Below are 25,566 nucleotides of genomic sequence, written 5' to 3' on the forward strand. Positions count from 1 at the left end.
CTTGGATACCAATATACACACTTTTCGGGTTGGTCCAACCAATTAGTAACATAAGGTTCACAATATAAAATCCAATATAGAATAACCAAACAGAAAAATCAGGATAGTGTACCTTAACCCATTTACAAGTTGACCCATTCGTGCTGCCAAACAGGCCCTATAAGTTCCAACCAAACATTCATACAAGCTATTTGTATGATAGCACAACTGTGCAAATGACAACCAAACACTTGTTGGACTAATTGTTCTAGGTGCCCTTCAGTAGACTTTGGTGACCTAAATACGTTGAACTACTATCGAAAGTTTTGGTGCCAAATAGAGCCTAGATGTATAGAACACGTGCATGAGCATGTGCCACACATTAGTATCTCCAATGTCCAGTAACCGATTAGGGCATCTCCAATGGAGAGTGTAAAAATCCACCTCCACTTAGGCGCCATTAGAATTATACACTCTATCTAACTCCCAAATACATAAAGTATATATTTACTATTTGTGGCTCTTTCAATGGAATGTGGAGGTAAATGTGTAAAAAGAGATAACAACAGCAGACTTAAACTGTCACAGCCCATTCAAAATAATGAAAAATGACAGGCTTAAAACAAATAGTGGTCCAATTACATACGTCATTCTAAACAACGTCCGTGCTTTGCAATAACTTATAAATCACTGAGCGACGGACTTAGACCATCGCAAACAGAAAAATAAAGCTTCAAATGTGAGTTGAAGTGACGTCTGAGTTTTTAAGTTAAACAGACATCACTATAAGTGGCGTCCAAGATTTTTTATTAACTAATAGCCGGATAGCGAATTCCCCACCCCATCTATTGACTAATAACCTATTAGAGCAAGTTCAATGGGGTGCTATATAGGCTGCTAAATGGCCATATAACACCCCAACCACCAAAATGTCATTCCAATGGGGCTGCTAAAAGGGTCTTAAATTTGGAAACTGTTATAAACCCTAGCCAAAGTTAAGACCTTCTCTAGCAGCTGCCATAATAAGTTGTCGGGAGACGGGCGACATAGTTTTTGCCGTCTGTTGGTAATTTGGAGATAGACAGCAAAAACTCTGCCGTTTGTCTCCCATTTTAATTAAATGGACGGATTGCAGAAACTTTGCCGTCTGTACCTGGCAGATGCAAAAATTGAGAAATCTTGTTCTGCCATATACAGACGGCATAATATCCACCGTCTGTTGCAAGTTAACAAACAGACGATCTCGAACTTAACATTTGTTTTAAAGTGTGATTAGATTGGTTTTTTTGTTTTGGGCCGCCAAATATGGCTGGGCATGTTAAAAGGCCTATGCGCACCTTTTAGCAGCCCATTATAGCAACCCTTCATTGGACTTGCTCTTAGGGTATCTCCAATGGAGGGTGTAAACCGTACGTATAGAGTATAAAGTTTACCCTCCAAATATAAAAAAACTCTTTCCAATGGAGGTGGTATACTGTAGATAATAGAGTATTAGTTGATAGAGGAGGCGGGGAATTCCCCATCTCGCTATAAGTTGATAAATAGCTCGAGCGACACTTTAACCAACATTCGAACAAAACAAATTTCGGACGTTAATTTAAGTAACGTCCCTTTCTAATTCTAAAGTAATTTTTTAACTCGAGCGTCACTTAAGTGACGTCTGAGTTTAAAATTCAATTTTTTTACTTCTCCATTGGGAAGTATAGAGTGTGGATATTTATAGGCTATACAATATATTATATAATTAGAAGTGTAAAATCCTAATGGCACCTACGTGGAGCCTAGGTGGAGGTGTAATTTTACACCCTCCATTGGAATGGAGATGCCCTTACCTATGATATACAACCCCCATTTGGAAAGAGTTTTTTAGCACTTGAAGTGTAAACTTTATAAACCCCATTGGAGATGCCCTTAACAAATATCAACATAATGAAATGAACAATTTAAATATCTAGGCTTTGGACTGAGCTTGGATCGGGCTTCGTGTGTCGCATACAAAAGCCCAAACAATCACCTATAAATACTAGTCAAAACTTTTTATTTTCACAGAGCCCCACTCTCATTTCTCTCTCAAAAAACAAAGAGCGGGAAAAAAAAAATGGCGACGACGAGAAACGAAAACAATCCTCAAAAACAACTTCTAACCCTAATTCGTGATTTCGCTACTGAGAAATCTCAAGGAGGTAATTTAAATCGTAACTTCATCTCTTTCTTCTTCTTCTTCTTCTTGCTCAATTGATTTTAATACTCAATTTTTTTAATAGAACGAAGAGTAGCTGGATTGAAGAAGAGAATTGAAGAACTGAGATCTACATTAGATCTAACTAATGAACATCTTGAAGAATCTAAAGGATTAAAAGAAAGTGCTGAACAGGAACTTAAAGGATTTGAAGTTGAATTGTCACTAAATGATTCATCTATTCTAGCTCAACAGGTTTTATTTTCCCCAAATATGTTTGTTCAATTTTTGTACGGAATGTTAGGTTTTTTTTTTTTGTTACTCATTAGTTTGTTGATTTTTTCAGAGTAGGATTTGTTTGATTCAAGAGGAGATTTCGAAGATTGGATCTCAAGTTGAAGCTCTTAAGGTGAACTTTTTTTTTTTTTTTTTTTTTTTTTTTTAAAATTAATGTGGAGTTATATTATAGTTTTGTGATAAATAAATAATTATTGCATTTATTTATTGTTGAAAAATGAATGGATGGATGAATGTTGGTTCGTGTGGATGGTGTGACTAGACTGAAGAACGAATTCACCGGTATGATTTTTTTTTTAGATTTCCTTGTTTGTGCTATTTGTATATTTGAGGCTTTGGTTGGTTCACTTTTACCCAATAAAATTGCAAGCTTTGTTGTTGTTCATATGGTGCAAATTTGCAAGTCCTTTAGTTAATTAGAAGTCTAATACTTCATGTGAGTGGTTTTTGGTAGCTGGTTCCACCATCATTATTCTTATCGCAAAAATGAGGGAAACACAATCAAACTTTTGTTACCATTTTGAAGCTACGAATATTTGTTTGTGTTTGAGTTATTTTTGGGAAGGGTTGTGGCTGTGGGAGAAGCTACCAAGACTGTGAAAGCCGTAATAACTCATAAATTTTGTTTCTGCTTTGATCTGTAAAATCTTGCAACATCTGCTGGATACTAACCGGAGTCGTACTTGTAATTTTATTGTCTTCTTGAGTCTTTCCCTGAGGTCCCAACTATGAAGATATTGCAGATACATGCTATCCTTCTTAAAACTCGTTAAAGTTGGAGAGTGCAAAACGTTTTTGCAGCCTGCAATTTTTCCAATGAACTAAACAAAGCCAGGAAGGGGATTAATTTTGTTTTGTTTTTTTCCCCTGATGAATATGAATTGTGTCTAGTAAATGTTTTGTTTTGTAGCAAAACATATTGACAACATCTGTTTCAACTGTCTGTGTTGATGCAGAGATGACTTTATTAACCAAATGGTCGAGTTCAACAAAATGATAAGGTTGGTATTATACAAAGACTCTCTCGTTATTCGTCATAATTGCTTCCAGTCAAATCATATGAATAGTACAATGATATCTTTTTTTGCATAAATTAATGGTTAATGTCCAATGTGTGCCCTAGTTCAAGATGATGTTCATCGTATAATTTGGGGGATTCATTTTGACAGCAATTAAAGTTTATTAATTACAGGTTAAACATAGAGAAAATGGACATTGTTTCTAGAATATAATTACTCTTGTATTATCTATCATCCAATAATGGGATCATCTATCGACCAAAAAAGGAAAATAAAATAAATGATGGCCTATTCTTTGGAGTAGCCAAACAGTGCATGAGTTTAAGTCCTGTTATACGTAATTAAGTTATGCATGAGTTAAGCAAAAGTGCAAAACACTAGAAAATTTTGGAACTAAGTGAATGTGTAACTTCGATTTATGTTTGCTGCATTTGTTAAGGTTTTAATCATGGAAATAGACCTTGCTACTCGTAGTTATATCTCATCAAAGTGCATGGTGAAGTAATTAGTGGTGTGTTAACAAGAGGAATGCACTTACCCAGAAAGTCGAAGTATGTTCAATATTTGGAGGCGGTAGAGTAGTTTTCCAGAGTTATAATTTATGCAGTTAAAGGCGCAAGTGCTGTGCCGAGGAGGCCCAAGGCAACAGGAGGTGCCCTTAGGCATGAGGCACTAGGGGTGCTCACAAAGGCACACTTTTGACAGCATAGGTTAATTCAATGACTTGTCATTACATATTTGTAGAGAACCTTCAACCAAATATTTTCGACAACTCAAAATTTAAACACAAACACAGAATTTTGTTAAAAGGGAATAAGAGTTGACCACCATAAAAACACAACAAAAGTATGAACTAGTCAACTAGGACTCTTTGTATTCTAGTGATTAGTTTTTTTTTAACCATATTGTGGGTTCCTCTCTCTCTGCTGGAACAATATTCCACTCTTGTTTTCGAAAATTATCAATAAACTTGGATTGAGGACTTTGATGGCCCGAGTAAAATGGTTTTGTTAATCACTTAGTTGTGGAGGTACCTTTAAATCAAACCATGTCATTTGGTGTTTATTAGAAATAGCGAACCGATTTTGGGAACTGAATGTGGGTTTATTTGAGAATTCCAATAGATGTTGCTCTTCACAGATAAGAAAAATGGGTTTTGTATTTGAAAGAAGACAGTGATTTAGGGATTAGGTTGTACATGTTATGTTTAGATAGGGCTTTTTTTTTAAAAAAAAACTCCTTTGAAGGCTTTTTGTAGCCCAATTTTGGTCCTTTTGGTTGGCATCTTTTTTACCAATACGCGCAGACCGCCTGCTCGGTCCAGCCGATGTTCTGACCCATTAGAGGCCAAGACAAGTTTGCTAGCCACCGCCTAGGCTGATTTTTGGAACACTGATATATTTTTGTAGACATCAGAGTTGGATTCTGATGGAGGCAAGGAGTTCCTTGGACTTTGATCGTGTGTAAAAAAATATAGTGGGTTATGAGAGGATATATCTTTCTTATATTGCTCTATACTCTATAAACTTGAATTTATGAGAATAAGATAGGATTTTTTTTCGTTCCTATTCTTTAATTGAATTACTGTTTGAAGACTTTAATTTACACACTTCATGGTTGTGTAATGACTTCTGTTTCAACCTGTTCCTCTGCCCAATGGATCATGGACGGCCAGGATTTTATCAGATTATCAGAATAGTTTTTAACTCACATGCCTTTTAACCAGATGTTCAGATTTCTTTTGTCTTCTATAAGCCTATGACTAGTAGGCATGCTTATACATTGTATGCTCTTGACACTCGAAGCTTCGAAATGACAATTTAACTCATATCCTTCGTATTTGTGCTAATAACAATTTTCTATGTAATTGGGATACTCTTATAAGTTGTAACTTAAGCGTATGTGTGGGTATGATCGAGTAGCTACTTGCTACCTAAGATCTATATGCAATTTGTAATGTGTAACCTTTTGGACTATAATGAATAAAATTGAGTTTTATCGATCAAAAAAACAAAAAACAAAATATCCTTAATGTTTCTGCTGATAACAATATTATAGTCAGGAATGGTCTCAGTGTTTGTTTGTTTGTTTTTTTTTTTTTTGGATGATGCTCAGTTTTTGCTTCGATTATAAAGATATAGATAAAATAAAGCTGGATAAATATCATGAAATATACTTTTTGGACAGGCTTCAGAGTGACCAATGGAGTCATGAGATGACTTCATATGATGTTTCCTCTTCTTATATATGAAAAATAGCATTTATAAGTTGAAGGATATTTGTCAAATAATGCCAAATATTTATGTTGACAGTAATGTGAACTAAAGAATTAAAAGCAATCTAATCTATGAACAAGACTTGAAATTTCAAGGAAATTGAACTTGATATAGATTGCAAGAAATTTAAAGAACTAGAATAGAAAAGTCTGAATTTGAACATAACAAAATAGATTTTGTTTTACAGATCTTCTCCTTTATAGTTAACTAAGGAACCTGCTCTTCTTGGTTCCTTGGGACTCCAAGAAACTCAATCTTTTCATGATCTTGTAATGCCAAATTTTTGTAGGCCTGGTGTCCTACATCAAGTACATGGTAGGAGTTTTGTACTGGTCAACCGTGCTACTTCAACTGTTAATTTTCTCATGCAGAAAATCTCAAGAGACAATAGCTTGTATTTTTCATGAAGATACGAAGATCACATCTTCATCAGATAACGGTATTATATTCTAATCTTTATGCATAAATAATAAGCTTCATTCTATTATTTAGTTTTTACTGAATTCTTGTGGCTTGTCAATACCCAGAGATTCATTCATTAGAATGCAGTTAGTGGTCACTGGTTAGTATGGGGGAGACTGTAGATACTCATATTATAGTGCAAAGAAGGAAAGTCCTTTATCAACCTACCTTGTCTTCTAATATTACTTACATAAATAGTTTACGTTGTCGACTAGGAGAAAACGAATAAAACAAATACAAATTCAGAGGGTTTTAGTGTTTAAATAGAGTGTTGAACTCTGTAACTGAATGAGCAGTGATGTAAAATTTTGCAAAAGGTACATTAGCTGACATTTTGGGAAGAGTCAAGTTTCCTCCAGTGGTTGATGATATTATTTATATTAATAGTAAAGATAAGCTGTTCTCCATCTCTGCTTCATTTTACTCCCCCCCCCTCCAACAGGTCACTTCAACTTTGTTTAACATGTCAGTTGCAAGGTTAAGTTTTTAAAAAAAAAATGTTTTAATTGGATGGATCAATTACTTCCACATGTTTCAGTTATTCACCATTCCGACATTCATCAAGTTTTAGGTGAAATATTGCAAGACAAATGTCAACTTGGATTTCTTAAAGACGCATTAATTTTTCTTCAGTCTATGTTGTTGGTTTCGGTGAGTCCTTCCTCAACTTTTTTTGTGGCCTAATAGGTCCTTTCCTTCTATTCTTTATTCCTCCTTTTTAAAAAGAACAAGAAAAGGTAAATGTGTAATATTCTTTGATTATCAATTAAGTGCTACTAGAGTTTCATATTGTTTTCGGGTCTTGTGATTTGTCAAATGGGTCTTGCAATAAGTGGTAGTACCTACATGCAATGACGTTATCCTTGGGGTTCAGAGTGCTGGATAAGATTTCTTTGGGTTTGTATCAAACATGAAATTTGGACCGTGCTTGTATGAATCAATTTTTACGGTGAAACCTGTTGATTCTGGTCACTTGTGGTTTATAGTGGAGGTTTTGCATGTAACATTGTTTTCGTGATTGATCCTTTCTTCTGTTAAGTTTGTTTGTACTTATGCATGCAATTCCTTTTGCGTCATTGAAGAACTGAGTATAATCTATTTGTGTTTAGGTGCTTATAAGAAAACCATTCGAAGTTTGAATATATATTACTGACATACGCATTCTACTTAAAAATGTAATTTGTCATGTATTCACCACATATCATATCCAGAAACGAAAGGTGTATCGTGGTAAATGTTGCTAACGGGAATGACTGAGTAACAAGGTAAAGGATTATAGGACTTTATAAATCCTACTGAATTATCAAGATTTGGTAGTTCGGCGCTTTACCACTTTTGTCGTACTTTCTAGTCTTCTTTATCCTTTGTTGTTAAATTGTTATTCAGATCTGAATTCCTTGTTTTTGTTTGGGTTTGATATAACATGATCCTTGTCACTTGTGGTTTATAGTGGAGGTTTTGCGTGTCAAATTGTTTTTGTGATTGATCCCGATTTTTGTTTAGTTTGTTTGTACGTATGCATACAATTCCCTTTTAGTCGTTGCTTTATAATTCCTACTGAATTATCAAGATTGTGGTGGTGCGGCGCTTTATCAGTTTTGTTTAACTTTCTAGTCTTCTTTATCCTTTGTTGTTAAGCAGATCTGAATTCCTTGTTTTCGTTTGGGTTTGATATGTCATGTCATACCCTTTTTGATGCAGGTGATAAGGTTGAGGACAAGCAAACAATGCTCGACGTCCAAGTTGCCTTGAACGATCTTGAGGATAAACTCGAACTGATTACTTCTCAGACACATAAGCAGGAAGTTGAGTACCAGGAGAATCAGGATAAGCAAACGAAGGTTTGAATTTGATCCCTTTCTTTCAAATGGGTTGCTAGCATGCTGAAACTAGTTTCACTTTGCTTTGCTCTAGTTCAAATCAATCAGTTGCTGTATGTTATTCTCAATTATCAATTTCGTTCCACAAATTTCTCTTTTGGAAATTGAATCAAATTAGGTCTTTTCATGATACATGGAGTCAGTAGCTCTTTTGTTCTTTGTTATGCTTTTATCTCCATGGAATTTAACAAAGATACAAGTTGTTTTAAGGGAAGAATATCAGAATTTGTGTTGTGCCTTTTGGTGCTTTGATCTTACAAACAGCGGAATCTGACAGTACAATGGATTTGGTTGATGTCTTGTTTTTAAGTCCACTACTTGTTGGAGTTTCATTACGGAATCCCTTACCTGAAAGCTTGGAGAACTGAAATCTCCATTCTCTACCAGGATTTATATTTGTTTGCTTTAACTAAAGAATTTTGGTAGTGACAGGGTGATTTGTGTAACATTATTGTACCTGGATTAGGGACACAACTCTAAATAGTAGAAACCGAGCCTTTACCTCTAAGAAACTCTATCTTGCTATAACTGTTAAGTACTTGTGTGGGTTTCATGCTTCCAGCAGTGGATTATAAAACTAGTAGTCCCTGTAATATATGAGAATGATAAATAGTAAATTTGGAGATTCTTTTCTTTGAGGAGTTGTTGGATTGACTTCTCAGTCATATTACCAAGAGTTTCATTTCAATTTTGACTGTACCAGAGCTGTCTTTTGGTATGAATTCATGCCTATTACTGAAAGGTTCATTTTAAGTTTGGCATCACAGAATATGTCTCGACATGTTATATTATAAGTATGCCATAACAGGGATGGTACTTACGTTTCGTTCCAAATATTTTTATTATTCAATTTTTCTGTTCAAAAACTCGGGTAAGGAAGACGTCTGCAATAGTACTTTATTAAATGAGCTGGATCAACCTGTTACTGATTCTAGTAATGTGCTCATCAATTTTTTTTTTCAATCATATGCATATTCAGTTGCATGCATGCCACCTGACTAAAGACACCTTTTCTCTCGAGACTGAAATTCCAAGTACGTTGTTGGAATTCCATGACAAAATGTTGTTTTTACTGAGGTGGCATGTATGCACTTCACAATTGCTTTGCCTGCTAGCATTCTTCTATGGAGTATTTTTTAATTATTTTTCCAGTAGGGGTGAGAACACTTATGTTTTGGAGATCTTATTGTCTGCAGGTCCAACAGGAGCTTGTTGATTGGGAAAAGAATGCGTCCTTTATAAAGGCAGTTGTGAAAGAAACAAAAGAATTACAGGAGTTAACAAGATATCCTTTTCTAATTTCAAGACCCAATTGGACTCCCACATATGTTGTTTATAATGAAAAAGAACTCTTCTAAACACATTGCTAAAACTACTGAAGTCGAAAGCCTTTAGTGGTTTAAATTACTGTTTGAGATAAGCATCCCTTATACGATACCATGCACAGTCGACATTTTCAGAAGATCTTTCTTTGACATTAAACACGCAGACAGCTGAATCAGAGGAGACATGTGCTGCTCTTGGCGAAGAGTTGCAGAGGAGGTGTGCATGTCCCAGTTGTCATCTTGACAATATTGGAGCATTGGGTGGGATTCTTGAGGCAGACCAGGAGTGTTGACATACTTGAGGCCACATGATATCTTAGTCTTCTATTCCCCTCCCCTAACTGATATGATTGCTATATTTTCTTGCTTCTGATCCTGTGGGCGACTGCAAATGACTCTAGGAGTGAAAATGAAGCACACGTTATGTGCTGCAAGTCTTAGGTTGTTACAACCTACGAGTGTAAAACTGGGATGTATTGAAGAACTTCTACAGTGATTGTAAATGAGCTACCACTGAACTATTTTCCGATTTTTTTTTTGTATCCGCTAGCTTTTATCTCGTGCCAGCAACTTCTATATGACTGTAACTACGGCCTTCTGTACATTCGTAGGTCCACAGGACTGATTCCAGTTTAGATGTCATACTATGACAGGGTTTATATGCACAAGATTCTTTAACCAAATCCCAAACATTTGTGATGGTACGGAGCATAGATGCTCAGATGCTGTCCAATTATGATGTCACTTTGAATTAGAAATCAGTGTTCTAGTGTGATCTAGGCATCTCGCGTATTTAGAGCAGTACCCATAAGGTTGCTGACTCAAGGTTGGTTTGCACAATTTAGTGTTCTTGAAGATTGTTATGATTTATGAACTAAAAAGTTGACCCGGACAGCGTGCGTTCACTAGCATTTCGTGAGTGTTGTTCGGGGGAAATGTTAAAAATGACCTCAAATGGTTCACTATTATGGTACGTGTACATAGCATTTCCTGCAATTGATGGAGCATTTGATTAAGCAAGATACAGATGGGAAGTGTGCACTGTTGCGTTAGAATGAAAAGATCAATCGTATTTCTGTGAACTAACACTGGGTCCTAGGGCACCCTCGTTCTCTCCTTGATGCCCGACCCTATTTTTTTGATAAGGGACTTGTCTGCTTTGATTTGATCACTAAAAAGCTTGTGACTTCTCGGCATGTCACCTTCTCTTAAGATGTTATTACAGGATTGATTTAAGGTTCTACCCTTGAACAGCATTGTGTCCCTCCCATGACTAGTCCTCAGGGGGAGATGTGGCCCTCATTTGATGACCATCTGTCGGTTTCTCCTAGCAGTTTTTTTTCATCCTGTTGCTCGCTTTGAAAGACAAAATTATGATCACTGTCAAGTCTGAATTGCACTCTCTTATGCAGAACTCTAGCCACTCCTCAACCGTTGAACCCGAAGTTGGAACGTAGATGGACTTGGTTCCTGCTTGTTAGAAGTAATCTTTGTTATTACTTGCTTGAAGAGAGAGAGAGAAAAAAAAAAAAAAAGTAAGTAGGTACTAGATGATGAAAATTCGGAGTAGATGGGGATAAGTTAGTGAGTGAATCGGCATATCTTAAATTACAAGCAAATCCATGGGATGAAGATAAGATCGGATACTCCCATATCCCCCTTACTCTTTGCAGATGACAATTTTATTTTCTATCGAAGAGTCTCACAAGCTTAGAGATATCCTCGACGTTTTCAAGAATGTCTCTGACCAGGAAATAAAATTTAAAAAATATGGCATTTTTTTCACTAAGAACACTCAGTGCAAACACTAGAGATACCAGAGATTGGTGAAACGAATTCTTAAGATTGGGAAAAGTATCACTTCAGACTAGTACCTGGGAGCACCCTTGGTATTAAGCAAATGAAGCACACAAGACTTCAATGAGGTCACTACTCGAGTTTTTCAGAGGATGGAAGGTTGGAGAGTTAGGATTCTCTCCCAAGCCACTCTCATCAAATCAATCACTTCAGCCGTACCGCCCTATCTTATATCGATATTTGATATACTGGCTGCCATATGTTCTAGATTGGACTCAATGAATGCAAATTTCTTTTTGGGCCAGAACGAGAACAATACAAACAAAACCCATTTCATCTGCTGGAATAAAGTTTGTCAACCTAAATCACAAGGCGGGCTAGGCATCAGACTTGCCTCAAACCACAACACAGCTTTACTAGAGATTAATCAAATAACCTGAAAAGAAGTGGGCATCTAGTATTATCAAAAAGTATTCTCCTAGAACACCCATTCTTAGAGCAAAAAGCTCGCCTAATTCTTCCAAATTAAATTTGGAAGGGCATTATAAAAGCTCGCAATGAGATCCTTCCAAACTTGTGTTGACATGTTGGAAATAGTGCAAACATTAACATTTGGTTGGATCTGTGGATTCTTACCATACGTGACCATAAACCCTTTAGGCCACCACCAAGGCCAAACCAATTTAGGTTTGTGTATGATCTTATTGATCCCATTAACATAGTATGGAACTTGGATATTATAAATGAGTTATTCATCGACATACTGGCAGACAAAATCCTTAAGATCCCACTTAGTCAGAATGTTCATGACGACACTATCAGATGGTTAGGAGAGAAAAATAGTGAACTTGCAGTTAAGTCGGTGTACAAATACCTTAGCGGTGATCACCAAGAAAATTCACCTTTATTATGGAATTACATCTGGCACCTCGATATTGCTCAACATGTGACGCTCTTCTTGTAGAAAACCGTAAGAAATGCCTTGCCGACAAGGGAAAATTTGAGCTACCATAACATAGCCCAGTCATCTACCTATCTGAGATGCAATAACCAGGTGGAATCTACTTCTCAGGCTCTCTTTCATTATACTAGGATCAAGTATATTTGGTTCGATTCTAGTCTTGGCCTAAGAACTGAGAATTGGAATCCGAGTGATAATCTTAGCTCCGTCTTGAGTAGTTTTTATCAATCGACATGATAACAAACATGATATCTATAACTACCCTCCGTTCTACATTTCATATCACTACAGCACACGTGTCCACACATCAGGTCGTACTTCATCAGCTCGTACCAAACCATCATAACGTAACCACGACCCAGACTTAGGTCGTCTCAAATACCAGTTACAGCCAAATATGGCAGCAAATGATCTAGCGCAATCCTGGAGCTCAGTCAACGCACAAATCAAGGAGACATTTATTTTGTAACATCAGGAGTAATGCCGAATCATCAAGATAGCACAAAATATGGATCTACACTTAACAACGGCCTGGAGCAAATAAGGAAAGTCACACACACACACACACACACACACACACACACACACACACACACACATATATATATATATATATATATAGAGAGAGAGAGAGAGAGAGAGATGAAGATTCATTGAGGCTTGATTCAAGTTTACCCCAAGAAACTTGATACGTTGGTAACTCTTGTCCCAAGTAAGAGTGCAGCCATTCCTTATCAAACAGAACATCAAGTCGTTGACCCTAAAATACTAACCTCTACATTGGCGCTATCTAGAGAGAGAGAGAGAGAGAGAGAGAGAGAGAGATGTGAGGCTTGATTCAAGTTTACCCCAAGAAACTTGATACGTTGGTAACTCTTGTCCCAAGTAAGAGTGCAGCCATTCCTTATCAAACAGAACATCAAGTCGTTGACCCTAAAATACTAACCTCTACATTGGCGCTATCTGCCGGTTCGTTTCCTTGAGAAAACCAACCACACTACTTTTCCCAAGCCCACGAAACTGGTCAGAAAACCACAATAGAAGCACAACTACAAGCATTAGCAGATCAAATAAAGACTCTCCAAGATTCCTTTATTGCCCTTCAACAGGAAAACCAAACTATGTGCGACCAAGCCACCTCCAACACCAACAATGGCACTCCAGATGCAGTGGAGAACAACGCAGTCATAGCCCTCACCACCACCACCAATCAACGGCTAGAAGATTTCGCCCAGAAGTTGGATAAGTCAAACAACAAAGCTAGCTCAGTCCAGATCGCTCAATAGATGCTCCAATCATACAAGGCATCACCATTCACCACTGAAATCAGGGACAAGCAGCCTCCCTCAGAGTTCATCTAACCAAAGTTCCCACTGTATGATGGTAGCTCGTGTCCAGGCCAACACGTAGCTCGTTTCAGCCAGATCTTCGCACTCTACAACGTTCCAGACTATGATTACTGAAGTGCAAACTCTTTTCAGCCAGCTTGAAGGATGGAGAACTAGATTGGTTCTACACGCTCACCCCCGATTCAATCAACAACTTCGACAAGCTGGCTGAGACGTTCGCAGCGGAGTTCGTCCACAACAAGAAAAAACAAGTCGACCTGGACTCCTTGTTTCAACTTAAGCAAGCACACGGCGAGACGATCCGTACTTTCCTAGGACGTTTCAAAAAGGAACTCTTATCAATGGAGCCAGGCCTCAAGGACAGCTTTGCAACTTCTGCATTCACCAATGCCCTCTTGGATGACTCCGACCTAGCAGGGTCTCTAATGCGCAACAAGCCAGAACGCTTAGACGACCTGTACCACAGAATCGACAAGTACATCAAGTACGAAAAATGGATGGCCCAGTGCAAGGGCAAAGAAGTCCTTGCAGTAAGTGACAAGCGAGGACCCAAAGAAAACAATCATTACTCCGGCAATAACAACAACAAGGGCTCCAGCTCCCACAAGCCCTCATACACCAAAAGAGAATTCTCCACCTTCTCCAGGACGCCAAGCCATATCCTGAAGAAGATATATACAAAACCATACTTCAAGCCCAACATCAACAAAGTTATAGCAATCCAAGGACGTCCATATTGCCATTTCCACAAACTTCACCATCGTGACACGGATGAGTGTTGGAGCCTCAAACACTAACTTCAAGACTTAGTCGAAGAGGGAAAACTGAAAGCTAAATGCCAATCACAATAGGAGCAGAAGCAGAACAACTCGACGATCTAAATCTCCAGGTCGGTCGAGGCACAACATGAGACAACACTCTTCCGACCACGACGAGGAAAAGGTAATCAACATGATTACAGACACCTCCAACAACGAGACTTCAGGTCAGGAAAAGGGCAAGCGGGTAGGAGCACTGCAAGAAATCTACCACCTCTCCTACAAAGCTGAGGTGATCACTCCTACCAGCTCTCAAACAACAACTGCAATTTCATTCAGCGAGGAAGATCTAGACAAGGTGTGCCTACCCCACAATGATGCCCTGTGCACGTCAAAATCAACGGGTGGACAGTCGAAAGGGTCCTCATCAATCCAGGCAGCTCCTGCGACATCCTCTTCTATCAAACATACAAGGACATGCACCTGCCAGACTCAGTGATGATAGAATCAAATGCACCACTCTATGGGTTCAACGGAGACTGCACAAATGCCATTGGCGACATTATCGTACCAGTCTCCATTGGAGAAAAAGAGGACATGGTCAAGACCTCAACACGTTTCAGCGTGATTGATATCAAGTCGTCCTACACTTCCATCCTAGGACGTAGGTGGATTTACAAGATCCAAGCAGTTCCGTCCACCTTACACCAAGTGCTGCGGTTCCCCAGACCTCGAGGCATCATAGAGCTCAGAAGCAACTAACTAGAAGCTCATCGATGCAATCAAGCCAGCTGAACAACCACAGCCAAACATCAAGTCATCCAAACAAAAGAAAGCCCAAAGCTGCAGGATCCTCAAACTTCCAACCTTCCAGCACCAGGATCAGACAACCTCAAGGAGAAACAAGCACAAATCGAACCTGGAGAAAAAGTCAATTTGGGAACAAATGATGACCCAAAATTTATTTATGTTTGGGCAGATTTAGACCCCAAGCTCAAAGAGCAACTTATCAAATTTCTATCTCTCAATAAAAATGTTTTTGCTTGGTTGTATATCGATATGTCTGGAATCGACCCACAGGTCGCTTGTCACAAATTAAATGTAGATCCAACTGTAAAACCTATCAAACAACGACCTAGGAAACTGACACTTTCAAATTTTAAAAAGCCATCAATGAGAAGATAGAAAAGCTCAAAAATGTGGGATTCATCAGAGAAGTCGAGTACCCGACCTGGCTAGCTAACATCGTAGCTATTCTTAAGAAGAACGGCCAGGTACGACTCTGCATAGACTTCACCAATGTCAACAAGCACTGCCCAAAGGACAGCTTCCCCCTACCAAGGATTGACATTTTGGTAGATCAAACTTGCGGACATGAACTTCTATCATTTATGGACACATACAACAAGTATAATCAGATACAACTTGCAGAAGAAGATCAGGAAAATACGTCCTTCATAACCGAACAAGGAACGTTCTGCTACAACGTCCTACCATTCGGCTTGAAGAACGCAGGTGCGACCTACCAAAGACTTGTCACAAAGATATTCAAAGACTTGCTAAGAGACACTATAAAAGTCTACATAGACGACATGGTAGTCAAAATCGAAAAGGCTAGCGATCACATTTCTCACCTACAAGAAGCCTTTGAAAGGTTGTGCCAAAACAAGATGAAGCTTAACTCAGCAAAGTGCGTATTTGGAGTAGCCTCAAGAAAATTCTTAGGATACCTCGTTTCACAAAGACGCATTGTAGCAAACCCAGAACAAACACGAGCTCTCCTTGAAATGCCAGAACCAACTTCAAAGCAACAAATCCACAAGCTATCTGGCATGGTTTCAGCCCTCAACAGATTCATCTCACGGGCATCCGACAAGTGCAGACCATTCCTGCAAATACTCAAGAAAGGCGCAACATTCACATAGACAAACGAATGCCACAAAGCTTTCAACGACCTGAAAACTTACTTATCAACTCCGTTGGTCCTGTCCAAACCAAATGAAGGAGAAACACTGGGGCTTTACTTTGCAACTACTGACTTTACCATTAGCTCGGTCCTCTTTCGCGAAAGCGAGGGAATCGAAAAGTCAGTCTACTTTACCAGCAAGACATTGGCAGATGCAGAAAAAACGTTATTCTGCAATGGAGAAAACAATGTTGTCTCTGTTGTACTCCGCTCAAAAGTTATGACCTTACTTTCAGGCTCACAACATCAAGGTCATAACAGATGTACCCATCAAGAAGGTCTTGAGTTCTAACAACAAAACGGCCCACATGGCAAATTGGGTTGAAGAACTCGGAGAGCATCACATCAAATTTGTTCCAAGAACGTCTCGCAAAGGCCAGGTCGTTGCTGACTTCCTTGCGGACTTTCCCGTCGAAGACATCAACTGGGAACCCGAACCCATTACTCCACTCCATCAACCAACCACCCCAGACACATGACACATTTACGTAGATGGAGCCTGCAACAACAGCGGTAGTGGACTAGGGGTTGTGTTAACTTCACTAGAAGGAACACAGCTGCAAAAGTCAATTAAATCGATTTTGCAACATCCAACAATGAAGCAGAATATGAAGCATTAATCACAGGCCTCCGCATGGCACAACAACTACAAGTCCAAAAACTCAAACCTTACAGTTATTCGCAGCTAATAGTCAATGACATCATCAACTCATTCAAAGCATTCTCCTTGGAACATATTCCCTGGGAGGATAACAGACATGCATACAACCTGGCTTTCTTAGCCTCGAAAACCCAAGAGGCATGTCCCAACACAGTCTATATTGACATCCTAGAGAGGCCTGCCTACCAGCAAGAAAGCGTCAACAGCCTCACAGACTTCCAACCCTCATCCGAAGAAGAAATCACTCACTCTTGGATATGCCCATTTCTGAAATTTATCTTACATGGTGAGCTCCCAGTAGAAGCAAGGAATGTTCGTGCTATACAATTTTGAGCTCCCAGATACACTGTGATCAAATGTGAGTGTGGCAACTATGCAGGAACAAGATCTCTTGCTCACAAAGCAATCGCCCAAGAGTATTATTGGCCAGACATGCACATCGAGGCAAAGACGTATGTTCTCAAATGCCACCAATGTTAAATATTTGGCCACAACCATCTAAGTCCAGCACGAGAGTTGATCAACATAGCCAGCCCATGGCTTTTTCATATGTGGGGGCTAGACATCATGGGACCATTCATCCCACAAAAGAAAACAGGACTCAAATATGTCATAGCAGCCATATATTACTTCACCAAATGGGTTGAAACAATCCCACTAGTTCAAGTCAAGGAAGTCCACGCCATCAACTTCATATGAACCAACATCGTTACAAGATTTGGTCTACCCCACACCTTTGTCATGGACAACGGAACCCAATTTGCTGGCACACAAGTCAAGACATTTCTACAAAAATGGCGCATCACTCAAGCATTTTCTACACCTAGATATGCACAAAGCAATGGCCAAGTAGAGGCCACAAACAAATCCATCAAAGAAAATCTCCAAAAGAAGTTGGAGAGCAAGAAAAGCCAATGGCCAGAACAACTCGAGAACATTTTATGGGTATACATAATAACAGCTAGAGCCAGTACCAACGAGTCTCCTTTCACACTTTGCTTCGGAACAAAAGCAGTCATACCATCAGAACTCAAAATCACAACCACACGATCCGACACCATCGAATCAGGAGAAAATGACAACATCTTAGCCAAAGAAGTCGATCTCCTAGAAAAGCGAAGGGAAACAGCTACAATATCACTAGCTCGGTACCACCAAACAATCTAACGATCTTACAACAAGAAGGTCGTCCCAAAATCTTTCCAAGCTGGCGACCTAGTCCTTAAAAAGACACTAGCTCCAGCCAAGCTTGACCCAACATGGGAAGGCCCTTCCATTAGTCGTTGGAAATGGAGCATACTGGATCAAAACTCCGCTCGGTGATGTACTTTCCCGACCTTGGAATACAGTTCTACTCAAGCGTTTTTATCAATAATTTGTCTCCAGATGTATAAAGCAATATGAATAAAAATCCATCAGCATTTCGCGTATAAATGTTATCCTTGCATTACATGAGTACTACGCATCTTGCACTAACAATCCGACCTGAGACGTCAAACCATCAGGTCGTACACCCACGCTATGGTTAAGCACAACCCAGCTATAATTACCACACAGTGGTTAATTATCAATCAAATTCAATCCACGGTCCCCCAAAAGGACCACAAATTAACTTAGCACCAATGCCAGGGCTAAGCATGATTCAACTATAATTGTCATTCAAAGGCCAATTATCAGTCAAATACAATCCCAGGGACCCCCAAAAGGACCCAAAGTCAACTTAAGGCCTTTGAAAGGGTTAAATTTGGCTCAACTATAATTGCCATTCAAAGGTTAATTATCAGTCAAATTAATAAGGAGTTCCCCCAAAAGGAATGACTCAACCAACACATACACCTAAGGACACGAGGAAACCTAGGTGCCAACTACACGCATATATCAGGTCGTACACAAATGCTTACGACCTATTACCATCAAACGATCTAACAAAGTTCAGCAGGTCATCGATTCTACTACTGTACAACACAGGACGTCAAACATCAAAGCAATAGAAGTAATCACATTCATACAAACATCAATCTCAACAAGTAAGTAATTTAAATAATTTTTACTTCATACAAATGTGGTTAGATGCTAGAGGCCCCTAGATTATCCTGAGAAAACGACTTCAGCACCCTTATCATAAAAAAAATCAAGTATTAGTTATCAGTACCATAAAGAAATATAGTCCAAAAATTCATCACTCAAAATTACAAGACAAGATCAGTTTACACAAAGAAGAGTCTCCACATTCAAAGGGTCCAGTTGGCAGCCCTCTTCAGCAACAGAGTTGCTAGCCGGATCACCACTTGCATTCAGTACCTCTGTGGCAACATCTTCAGTGGGAGGAGCAGCTGGAGCAGTGATAAAACATAAAAAAGATAGTTTACCTACGAAATGAACGATAAAACTCAAAACGTAAGTAAACTAAAACTTATTACGTGCCTAGGTTTATCAAGTTTTCTACTCTCACTTCTATCGAAATAGAGTGGAGTAACAAATTCGTTCCACTCCTAGTTCTTTAGCATGGAATGTTTTCTAGTCTAATTAATTGGTCTTAAGTCTAATGAGAGATTTGCGAGGGGAATTCTATACTACGAGGTGAATTCAATTAACAAGTTACGAATAACGAAATGATAGAATGTTAAGGGGGTTGAATCTAGATAAAGAATTAAAGGGAATTGAATCCACCTTAACTCGACTTAATCCTACTAACAAAGACTCATTGTGATCCAAATTGAATGCTTAACATATCAAAATAGTAATTATAATCCCTAATTATACATGACATTTCTACCAATTCATAATTAGCATGTGAGCGATTAAACCCATTCTCACGGTGAATTAATCATTTCTAGAGTGAAATAATTATCATGACGATTTCTAAGTTTAACAAGGATCAAGCGTCATCAAGGCTTCTTCAACCCCTCTAATGGAGGTTTAGCCTTGATTCATACTACTATCATTTCCCATTGATTTAAAACTAGACATCATATAAAAATTCTATCTTTATGCAACTTATCTAAACAATAATTGAAATCTTAGGTAATAACTAGGAAATGAATAACAAGTAATAAAGGAATTTAGATCTAAACAATGGTAAATGACAAAAATCGAAATTGACAAACTAACTATTTTATTTATCAAACTAATGAAGAACAATGATTCGAAGAGTTTAATCTAAAACAAGAATTGAATTTAAACTAAACTTAATTAATTTTTATTTAATGAAAACTAGATCTAGAATTATCTATAGTTTTAGGTCTAACCAGCTACCATTAACAAAGAGCTAAGCTTTGGTTTTTATATGTTCAGATCCAAAAATCGTGCATGGGCTTGGATCCATGTTTTGGGTCAGAGAATCAGGCCCAAAACCCAATACTTTCAGTCCAAAAAGGCCTCTTCAGCTATAGTTGGCTTCGACAGACTTTTCATCCACTTCTGCTCCTCTGATTAGGCCAAGGCTTGAACCATTGGAAAGCTCTTTCAGAGCCGGTCGTTTTGACATAAGGTAGATCCAATTCCGAGGTCTGAGTCCAAAGATACAGCCTTCGGAAGTTCTGCTGAGTTTGTGTGTTGTTTCTGCCCGCGTTGACTTTGACTTTTCAACTTTGACCGGGCTTTAGAAAGGTTTTGTCTTCTTGAATCTTGGCCTTTAATCACAGAACTCCTTAGCAACCAACCATTGCTCCTTTATCTCATCAAAGTGGCACATTTCTGCACATAATTGACTTTGAAGCCTGAAACGCATAAAAACACGTAATCAGTATTAACTCTTAATTATTACTCACATAATTGGTCTAAAAGTATGACTGTTACATGGTTAAAACTACAGTTTTGGGCTCTTATCAAGCAGCACCTAGGTTGGATGGTAGATTAGATCGTCTACTAGGATCTACAACAACACCTTCAACAGATACTGTTGCAGCCCCACTTTCAACCGACTTCTTGAGGGTTTTGTACTTACGTTCTAGCTCCATAAAATTATCCACCAGAACGTAAACATTACCACTCTCTACCAAGTTGACCAAGTCGTTGTTTTCATTTTGAGCTCACTCAACCACGACTTGCGCATTTTTGCACTCAGTAACCCAGTGCTGAACCTCCACCTTTAAAGCATCAAGTGATGGTTGCAGCAAGGCCACCTTCCCAGCCAACTCCCTGACCTGAGCCCTCAGTTCCCCCACCTCAGCCCGTTCCACTTCTTGCACCACCAGCAGCCTGTCATAGGCCTCCTTGGCAGCATCCAGCTCCTTCTTGTATAGGTCGGAGATAGTTGCCATCTTTTTCAGTTTCCTATACATGGTCAGGACCTGACAACTAACATAACAAGTCAAAAAGCAACATATCAAAGCACAAAACAAAAGCTCAGGTCGGAAGGACACTTACAAAGCAGAGGGAGCAATCCATATCCTTCAGGTTCGCATCCAAGTTTTTCCCACTCTCCAACTGGTGCCTATCCCCATCCAAGGCAATACTCTCCAGCAGCCCTCCAGCAACTAGTGTGGACTTGAAGCTACAGTCCCTGTTCTTCACTAGTTTCATCAACCCACTAACTGGGTCGAGGTAGGTGACAAACCTATCCAGGATGTCAGAGTCACCACCCTTGTCACTTGGGGCCGCACTCCCTGACCCCTTGTACTTTTGGGCTGTTGGCTCAACCTCACCAACTTTCTTCTTACCCCGGGACTTAGCCAACCCCATATCCACAGCCAAATCCTTCAAGTTCATATTCTTTAGAGAAACCCGACCTAAAGAAGTACAACCTTCCACCATAGCAGGTCGGTCTTCAGACTCAGTTCGGGTCCTCTTTGCCCCCTCAGTCTCAACCACCTCAGAACGCCTCTTTAAGTTAGGCTTCCTAAACTGAGTGGGAGCATCACCACTTCCCCCAGCACCTCCACCAACACGACCAGCTCGGTCACCATCACCCCCCTCAGAACGTCCAGAAGTAGAACGGCTATCAGCAGCTCCTCCAGCCGTTCTCACTCTAGAAACAGGTTGCCTCCTTTGGCTCTCCCTCTCCATCTCAGGATCTGAGCTAGAATCAGAGATGTCAAAAGCAAGCTTGCAAGCCTTCTTCTTTTGCTCAACCTTCTTCCAGTTGATCTTCTCTCCTCCACGCCTCTTAAAGTAATGCGCAACTTCTCCCAGGATAGGCTTTTTCTCCTCCCAACTCAAACAAGTAAACCTCTTGATAGCGTCAGCACTTGTACGCCCACGAATAGCAACTTCTGCAAAAACAAAACAAAATGATCAAAACATTCAATATATTAACAACCCTTCATATACAACGACCTATAAAATAACGACCTACCATCCCATTTTATAGTTCGGTTCTCCAACTCCCAACCAGGAGGACTATAATTACCCATAACTAATAACAGCCTACGCCCCCAATCCTGCTTACTCACCCCTTTATGGAAGCAAAAAGAAACAAACGATCAAGTTTTTAGATTCAAAAAATGCACCTGAAAACAAAAGACGAGAATGTTTGTTTTTTTTCTTTTCTCTCTACTTTTTCTTTACTTGAGTTGGTAGAATGAAAAATGAGAAGCCTTTCCCACACGAAAAACCCTTCAGCTACACATGCCTCGAGAAAAAACAAATCGTTTCGTCTTCCCACAAAAGCCATCATAACTCGGCCACAAACCGTCGCGATTTGGACCCATGGATCAAGTCCAACAGTTCACGCACAATTTCCAAAACCATTCAAACGAACCAGCTGTATAACACGTGTTTTAAAGCTTTATTTTACCCTTTCTTTTCACATAACAACTTTACAAAGAATGAATAAAATAAAGGGGGTTGTGTAAGTACCATTTGTTCTACATTTCATATCACTACAGCACACGTGTCCACACACTAGGTCGTACTTCATCATCTCGTGCCAAGCCATCAGAACGTAACTACAACCCAGACTCAGGTCGTCTCAAATACCAATTACAGCCAAATATGGCAGCAAATGATTTAGTGCAATCCTGGAGCTCAGTCAACGCACAAATCAATGAGACATTTACTTTGTAAAATCAGGAGTAATGTTGAATCATCAAAATAACACAAAATATGGATCTACACTTAACAACGACCTGGAGCAAATAAGGAAAGTCAGTTCAAACATCTATAAAGAGATAGAGAGATGAACTACGTGAGGCTTGGTTCAAGTTTACCACAAGAAACTTGATACGTAGGCAACTCTTGTCCCAAGTAAGAGTGCAGTCATTCCCTATCAAACAGAACATCAGGTCATTGACCACAAAATACTAACCTCTACAATATCATAGACATGCTTAGCTAAATAGCTACAACCATGTACTCCATATGGATCGACCGGAATGATCTCACATTCAATAACAAGCAAACTCCTATCACCGCCATCCTCTTCAAGGCAAACACTTACATTACCAAGAACAACCAACCAATTATCAGGAGTACCAATTGGCCCAACATAGGCTCAAATTGGTCTTATGTATCTACAAATGCATCTTAGGTGGATAATTACACCCAAGCAGACCTTGGTTTTGCCTTATGAAACTCTGTTGGTATGTGTATTGATACAGGACGTGATAGAGTTAGATCTGGGGATGTAGAAGATGTTGAAGCCAGAGCTACCCTTGAAGGATTGAAATTAGCACAACGTTTTCAAATCAATAAAGTGGCAATACTGTCAAACCCTTGTTGCTGCTTTGGAGCGTAGAGGAACAATGTTTTCTTGGGGAGCAACTTCTATAGCTCATGATATATTCTCGTTATTATCTCAATTAGTTGAGTGTAAAATTTACAATGTTAGTAGCAGGACCCTAAACTTTGTTGCACATAGTTTAGCTTTTAGAGGTAGATGGCCCCCTCCGTACTCATGTTTGGACCTTGTTTCAGCACGGTCCTTAGTTGAGTTGTCGTCGAGTCTGTAATCTTGTAATTTTAGAGAGTCGACCCTTTTTAGGGGCTAAATCCATTTTGCTCAAAAAAATAATAATAAATTAAATTAAATTATGGTTAACAATTTAAAAGTAATTGAAGTGGGTAATCCTACCTACATTAATATCGGTTTTTCCAGGATGCTCACAGTGAGCCACATCAGAAACGTTTTTAAAATAGTCCTTACTTAAAAAATAATTACTTACCTTCTTACCAAAATAACCCTAAATTTGGTGTCCTCTCTAATTTAACATAAGTCAAAATTGTCTTTTCATGTGTGTTGGAAAAAAATAAAATAAAACTATAATCCGTTATTTCAATTCTACGCCCGTTATTTAAATTATGCGCATGGGCTATTTTAGTAATTATAAAATAAAATAAAATAAAAAAGAAAACAACCCTTCGTTAAGCCGTAACCTAACCGATTCGTCTTCTTATCTTCTTGACAGAAACAAAACCCCAACCCCACTTTTCGTCAATAACAGCCACCAACATGGATGCATGATCGTCAAGCGAGGAAGGTATATGGCTGTTCTAGTAAAGCTTGCAAAGAAACACCCATCCTTGAGGGAAAGGTCGAGACAACTGATGTCATTGTGGAAATTTCTTTGCAGCCTTGGAAAGCTTTCCGTCCGATGGAGTTATTATTTTCTCGACATACTTACTCCTCTTCCGGCATTCGGATTGTGCCATTCGACATTGAAGAAGTGAGGTCCTGTTATTGATCTCAATTCGTTACGAAAAGGGATTGAAAGCATTGCATCCCATTGACTTAGACATCACGGACTCCATTTAGGTGGGGAGTCCCTGCGAATATTGCACCGGGAGGTATACATTTTTTTTTTTTTTTCCATTTTGAAGAGAAGTTACGTCTCCTAGGAAGTTTATGTATAACTTGGTGATAGCTCTTTCTTTTTCGATAGTCGATTATTCATTATTAGCATACTCGATTAAACTTTACTATATGTAGGTGGGAGAACAAGCGTGATCTTTGGGTTTTGTGGGGCGCCATGGACGATTGCAACATACATAGTGGAGGGGGTACAACTTCGCACATATACAACTATTAAGAGAATGTGCCATCTTGCGACCGCATGTATTGAATGCTCTTCTCTCTCATCATCATGCATGAGGCAATAACTAAATATATAGTCTTTCAAGTGAATTCGGGGCTCACTGCATACAAATATTTGATTCATGGGGTGGACAATTACCTCCTAATATGTGGGAGCAGTGGTCAAAACCTTATATTATAGAGGTAACCCAATGTTTCTTTCTTGCCGAATAAGGCCATACGAGCCTTTAAGCTCAAAATTTGACATCATATGAAGATAGAGTAGTCATAAGTATGAGTGTATCGATATGTTAAAAGGCTTTAAGCCATCTAAATTGTTGCCATTTAGGTGAGACCGTGAGAATAATGTTGGCGGCCATCAATAAATTCTTTTTTATGAGCATGGGTTTCTTTTCTACAAAAGTTCAAAATTGCTTATCAAGAGACGTGCATAAGCTGTTTTGTTTAATTATATTATGAATCAAGATTTAGGTAGGACATAAATCCATTGAAAATATGAGAACAAATGTAAAAATGTGAGATCACATTGTTGAGCTGTTTTCATGAACCTTAATTTCGTCCTTCTTACTCACAACGGATTGTGTTCCTTTCTACCCGATGTAGGCAAAAGAAGCAAATCAGCCGACAAGAGTGATGATGACCGGGACAACAAATGTGCATGGTGAGGAACCCATTGTCTCCACGA

The 25,566-nt window shown here is 38.9% G+C and overlaps 1 protein-coding gene and 1 pseudogene across 2 annotated transcripts; both read left to right on the forward strand.

Moving 5' to 3' along the window:
* Positions 1 to 2,030: 2,030 nt before the first annotated feature.
* LOC147497820 (spindle assembly checkpoint component) lies at positions 2,031 to 9,959 on the forward strand. 2 transcript variants are annotated; one of them, XM_086560141.1, is made up of 9 exons: positions 2,031 to 2,162; positions 2,244 to 2,413; positions 2,505 to 2,567; positions 2,718 to 2,737; positions 3,412 to 3,456; positions 6,122 to 6,189; positions 7,914 to 8,053; positions 9,289 to 9,377; positions 9,578 to 9,959. In XM_086560141.1, the coding sequence occupies exons 1-9, from the start codon at positions 2,078 to 2,080 to the stop codon at positions 9,708 to 9,710; spliced, it is 813 nt and encodes a 270-aa protein (XP_086416267.1). In that variant the 5' UTR covers positions 2,031 to 2,077; the 3' UTR covers positions 9,711 to 9,959. The 2 variants fall into 2 exon arrangements, with proteins under 2 accessions (XP_086416267.1, XP_086416268.1); XM_086560142.1 differs by lacking the exon at positions 3,412 to 3,456 and having other exon boundaries at positions 2,037 to 2,162.
* A 14,348-nt stretch (positions 9,960 to 24,307) lies between these two features.
* Positions 24,308 to 25,094, forward strand: LOC147497821 (uroporphyrinogen decarboxylase 1, chloroplastic pseudogene; annotated as a pseudogene).
* The last annotated feature ends 472 nt before the right edge of the window (positions 25,095 to 25,566 follow it).

Source organism: Coptis chinensis, chromosome 5 (genome assembly GCF_015680905.1).
Source record: "Coptis chinensis isolate HL-2020 chromosome 5, ASM1568090v1, whole genome shotgun sequence".
NCBI lineage: Eukaryota > Viridiplantae > Streptophyta > Magnoliopsida > Ranunculales > Ranunculaceae > Coptis > Coptis chinensis.

Bases quoted from the DNA above. Each gene is read 5' to 3' on its own strand.
- LOC147497820 (XM_086560141.1), top strand. From the start codon at position 2,078: ATGGCGACGACGAGAAACGAAAACAATCCTCAAAAACAACTTCTAACC. The intron at 2,163-2,243 runs GTAATTTAAATC...TTTTTTTAATAG, and splicing joins TACTGAGAAATCTCAAGGAG to AACGAAGAGTAGCTGGATTG. The intron at 2,568-2,717 runs GTGAACTTTTTT...TGGTGTGACTAG, and splicing joins CTCAAGTTGAAGCTCTTAAG to ACTGAAGAACGAATTCACCG.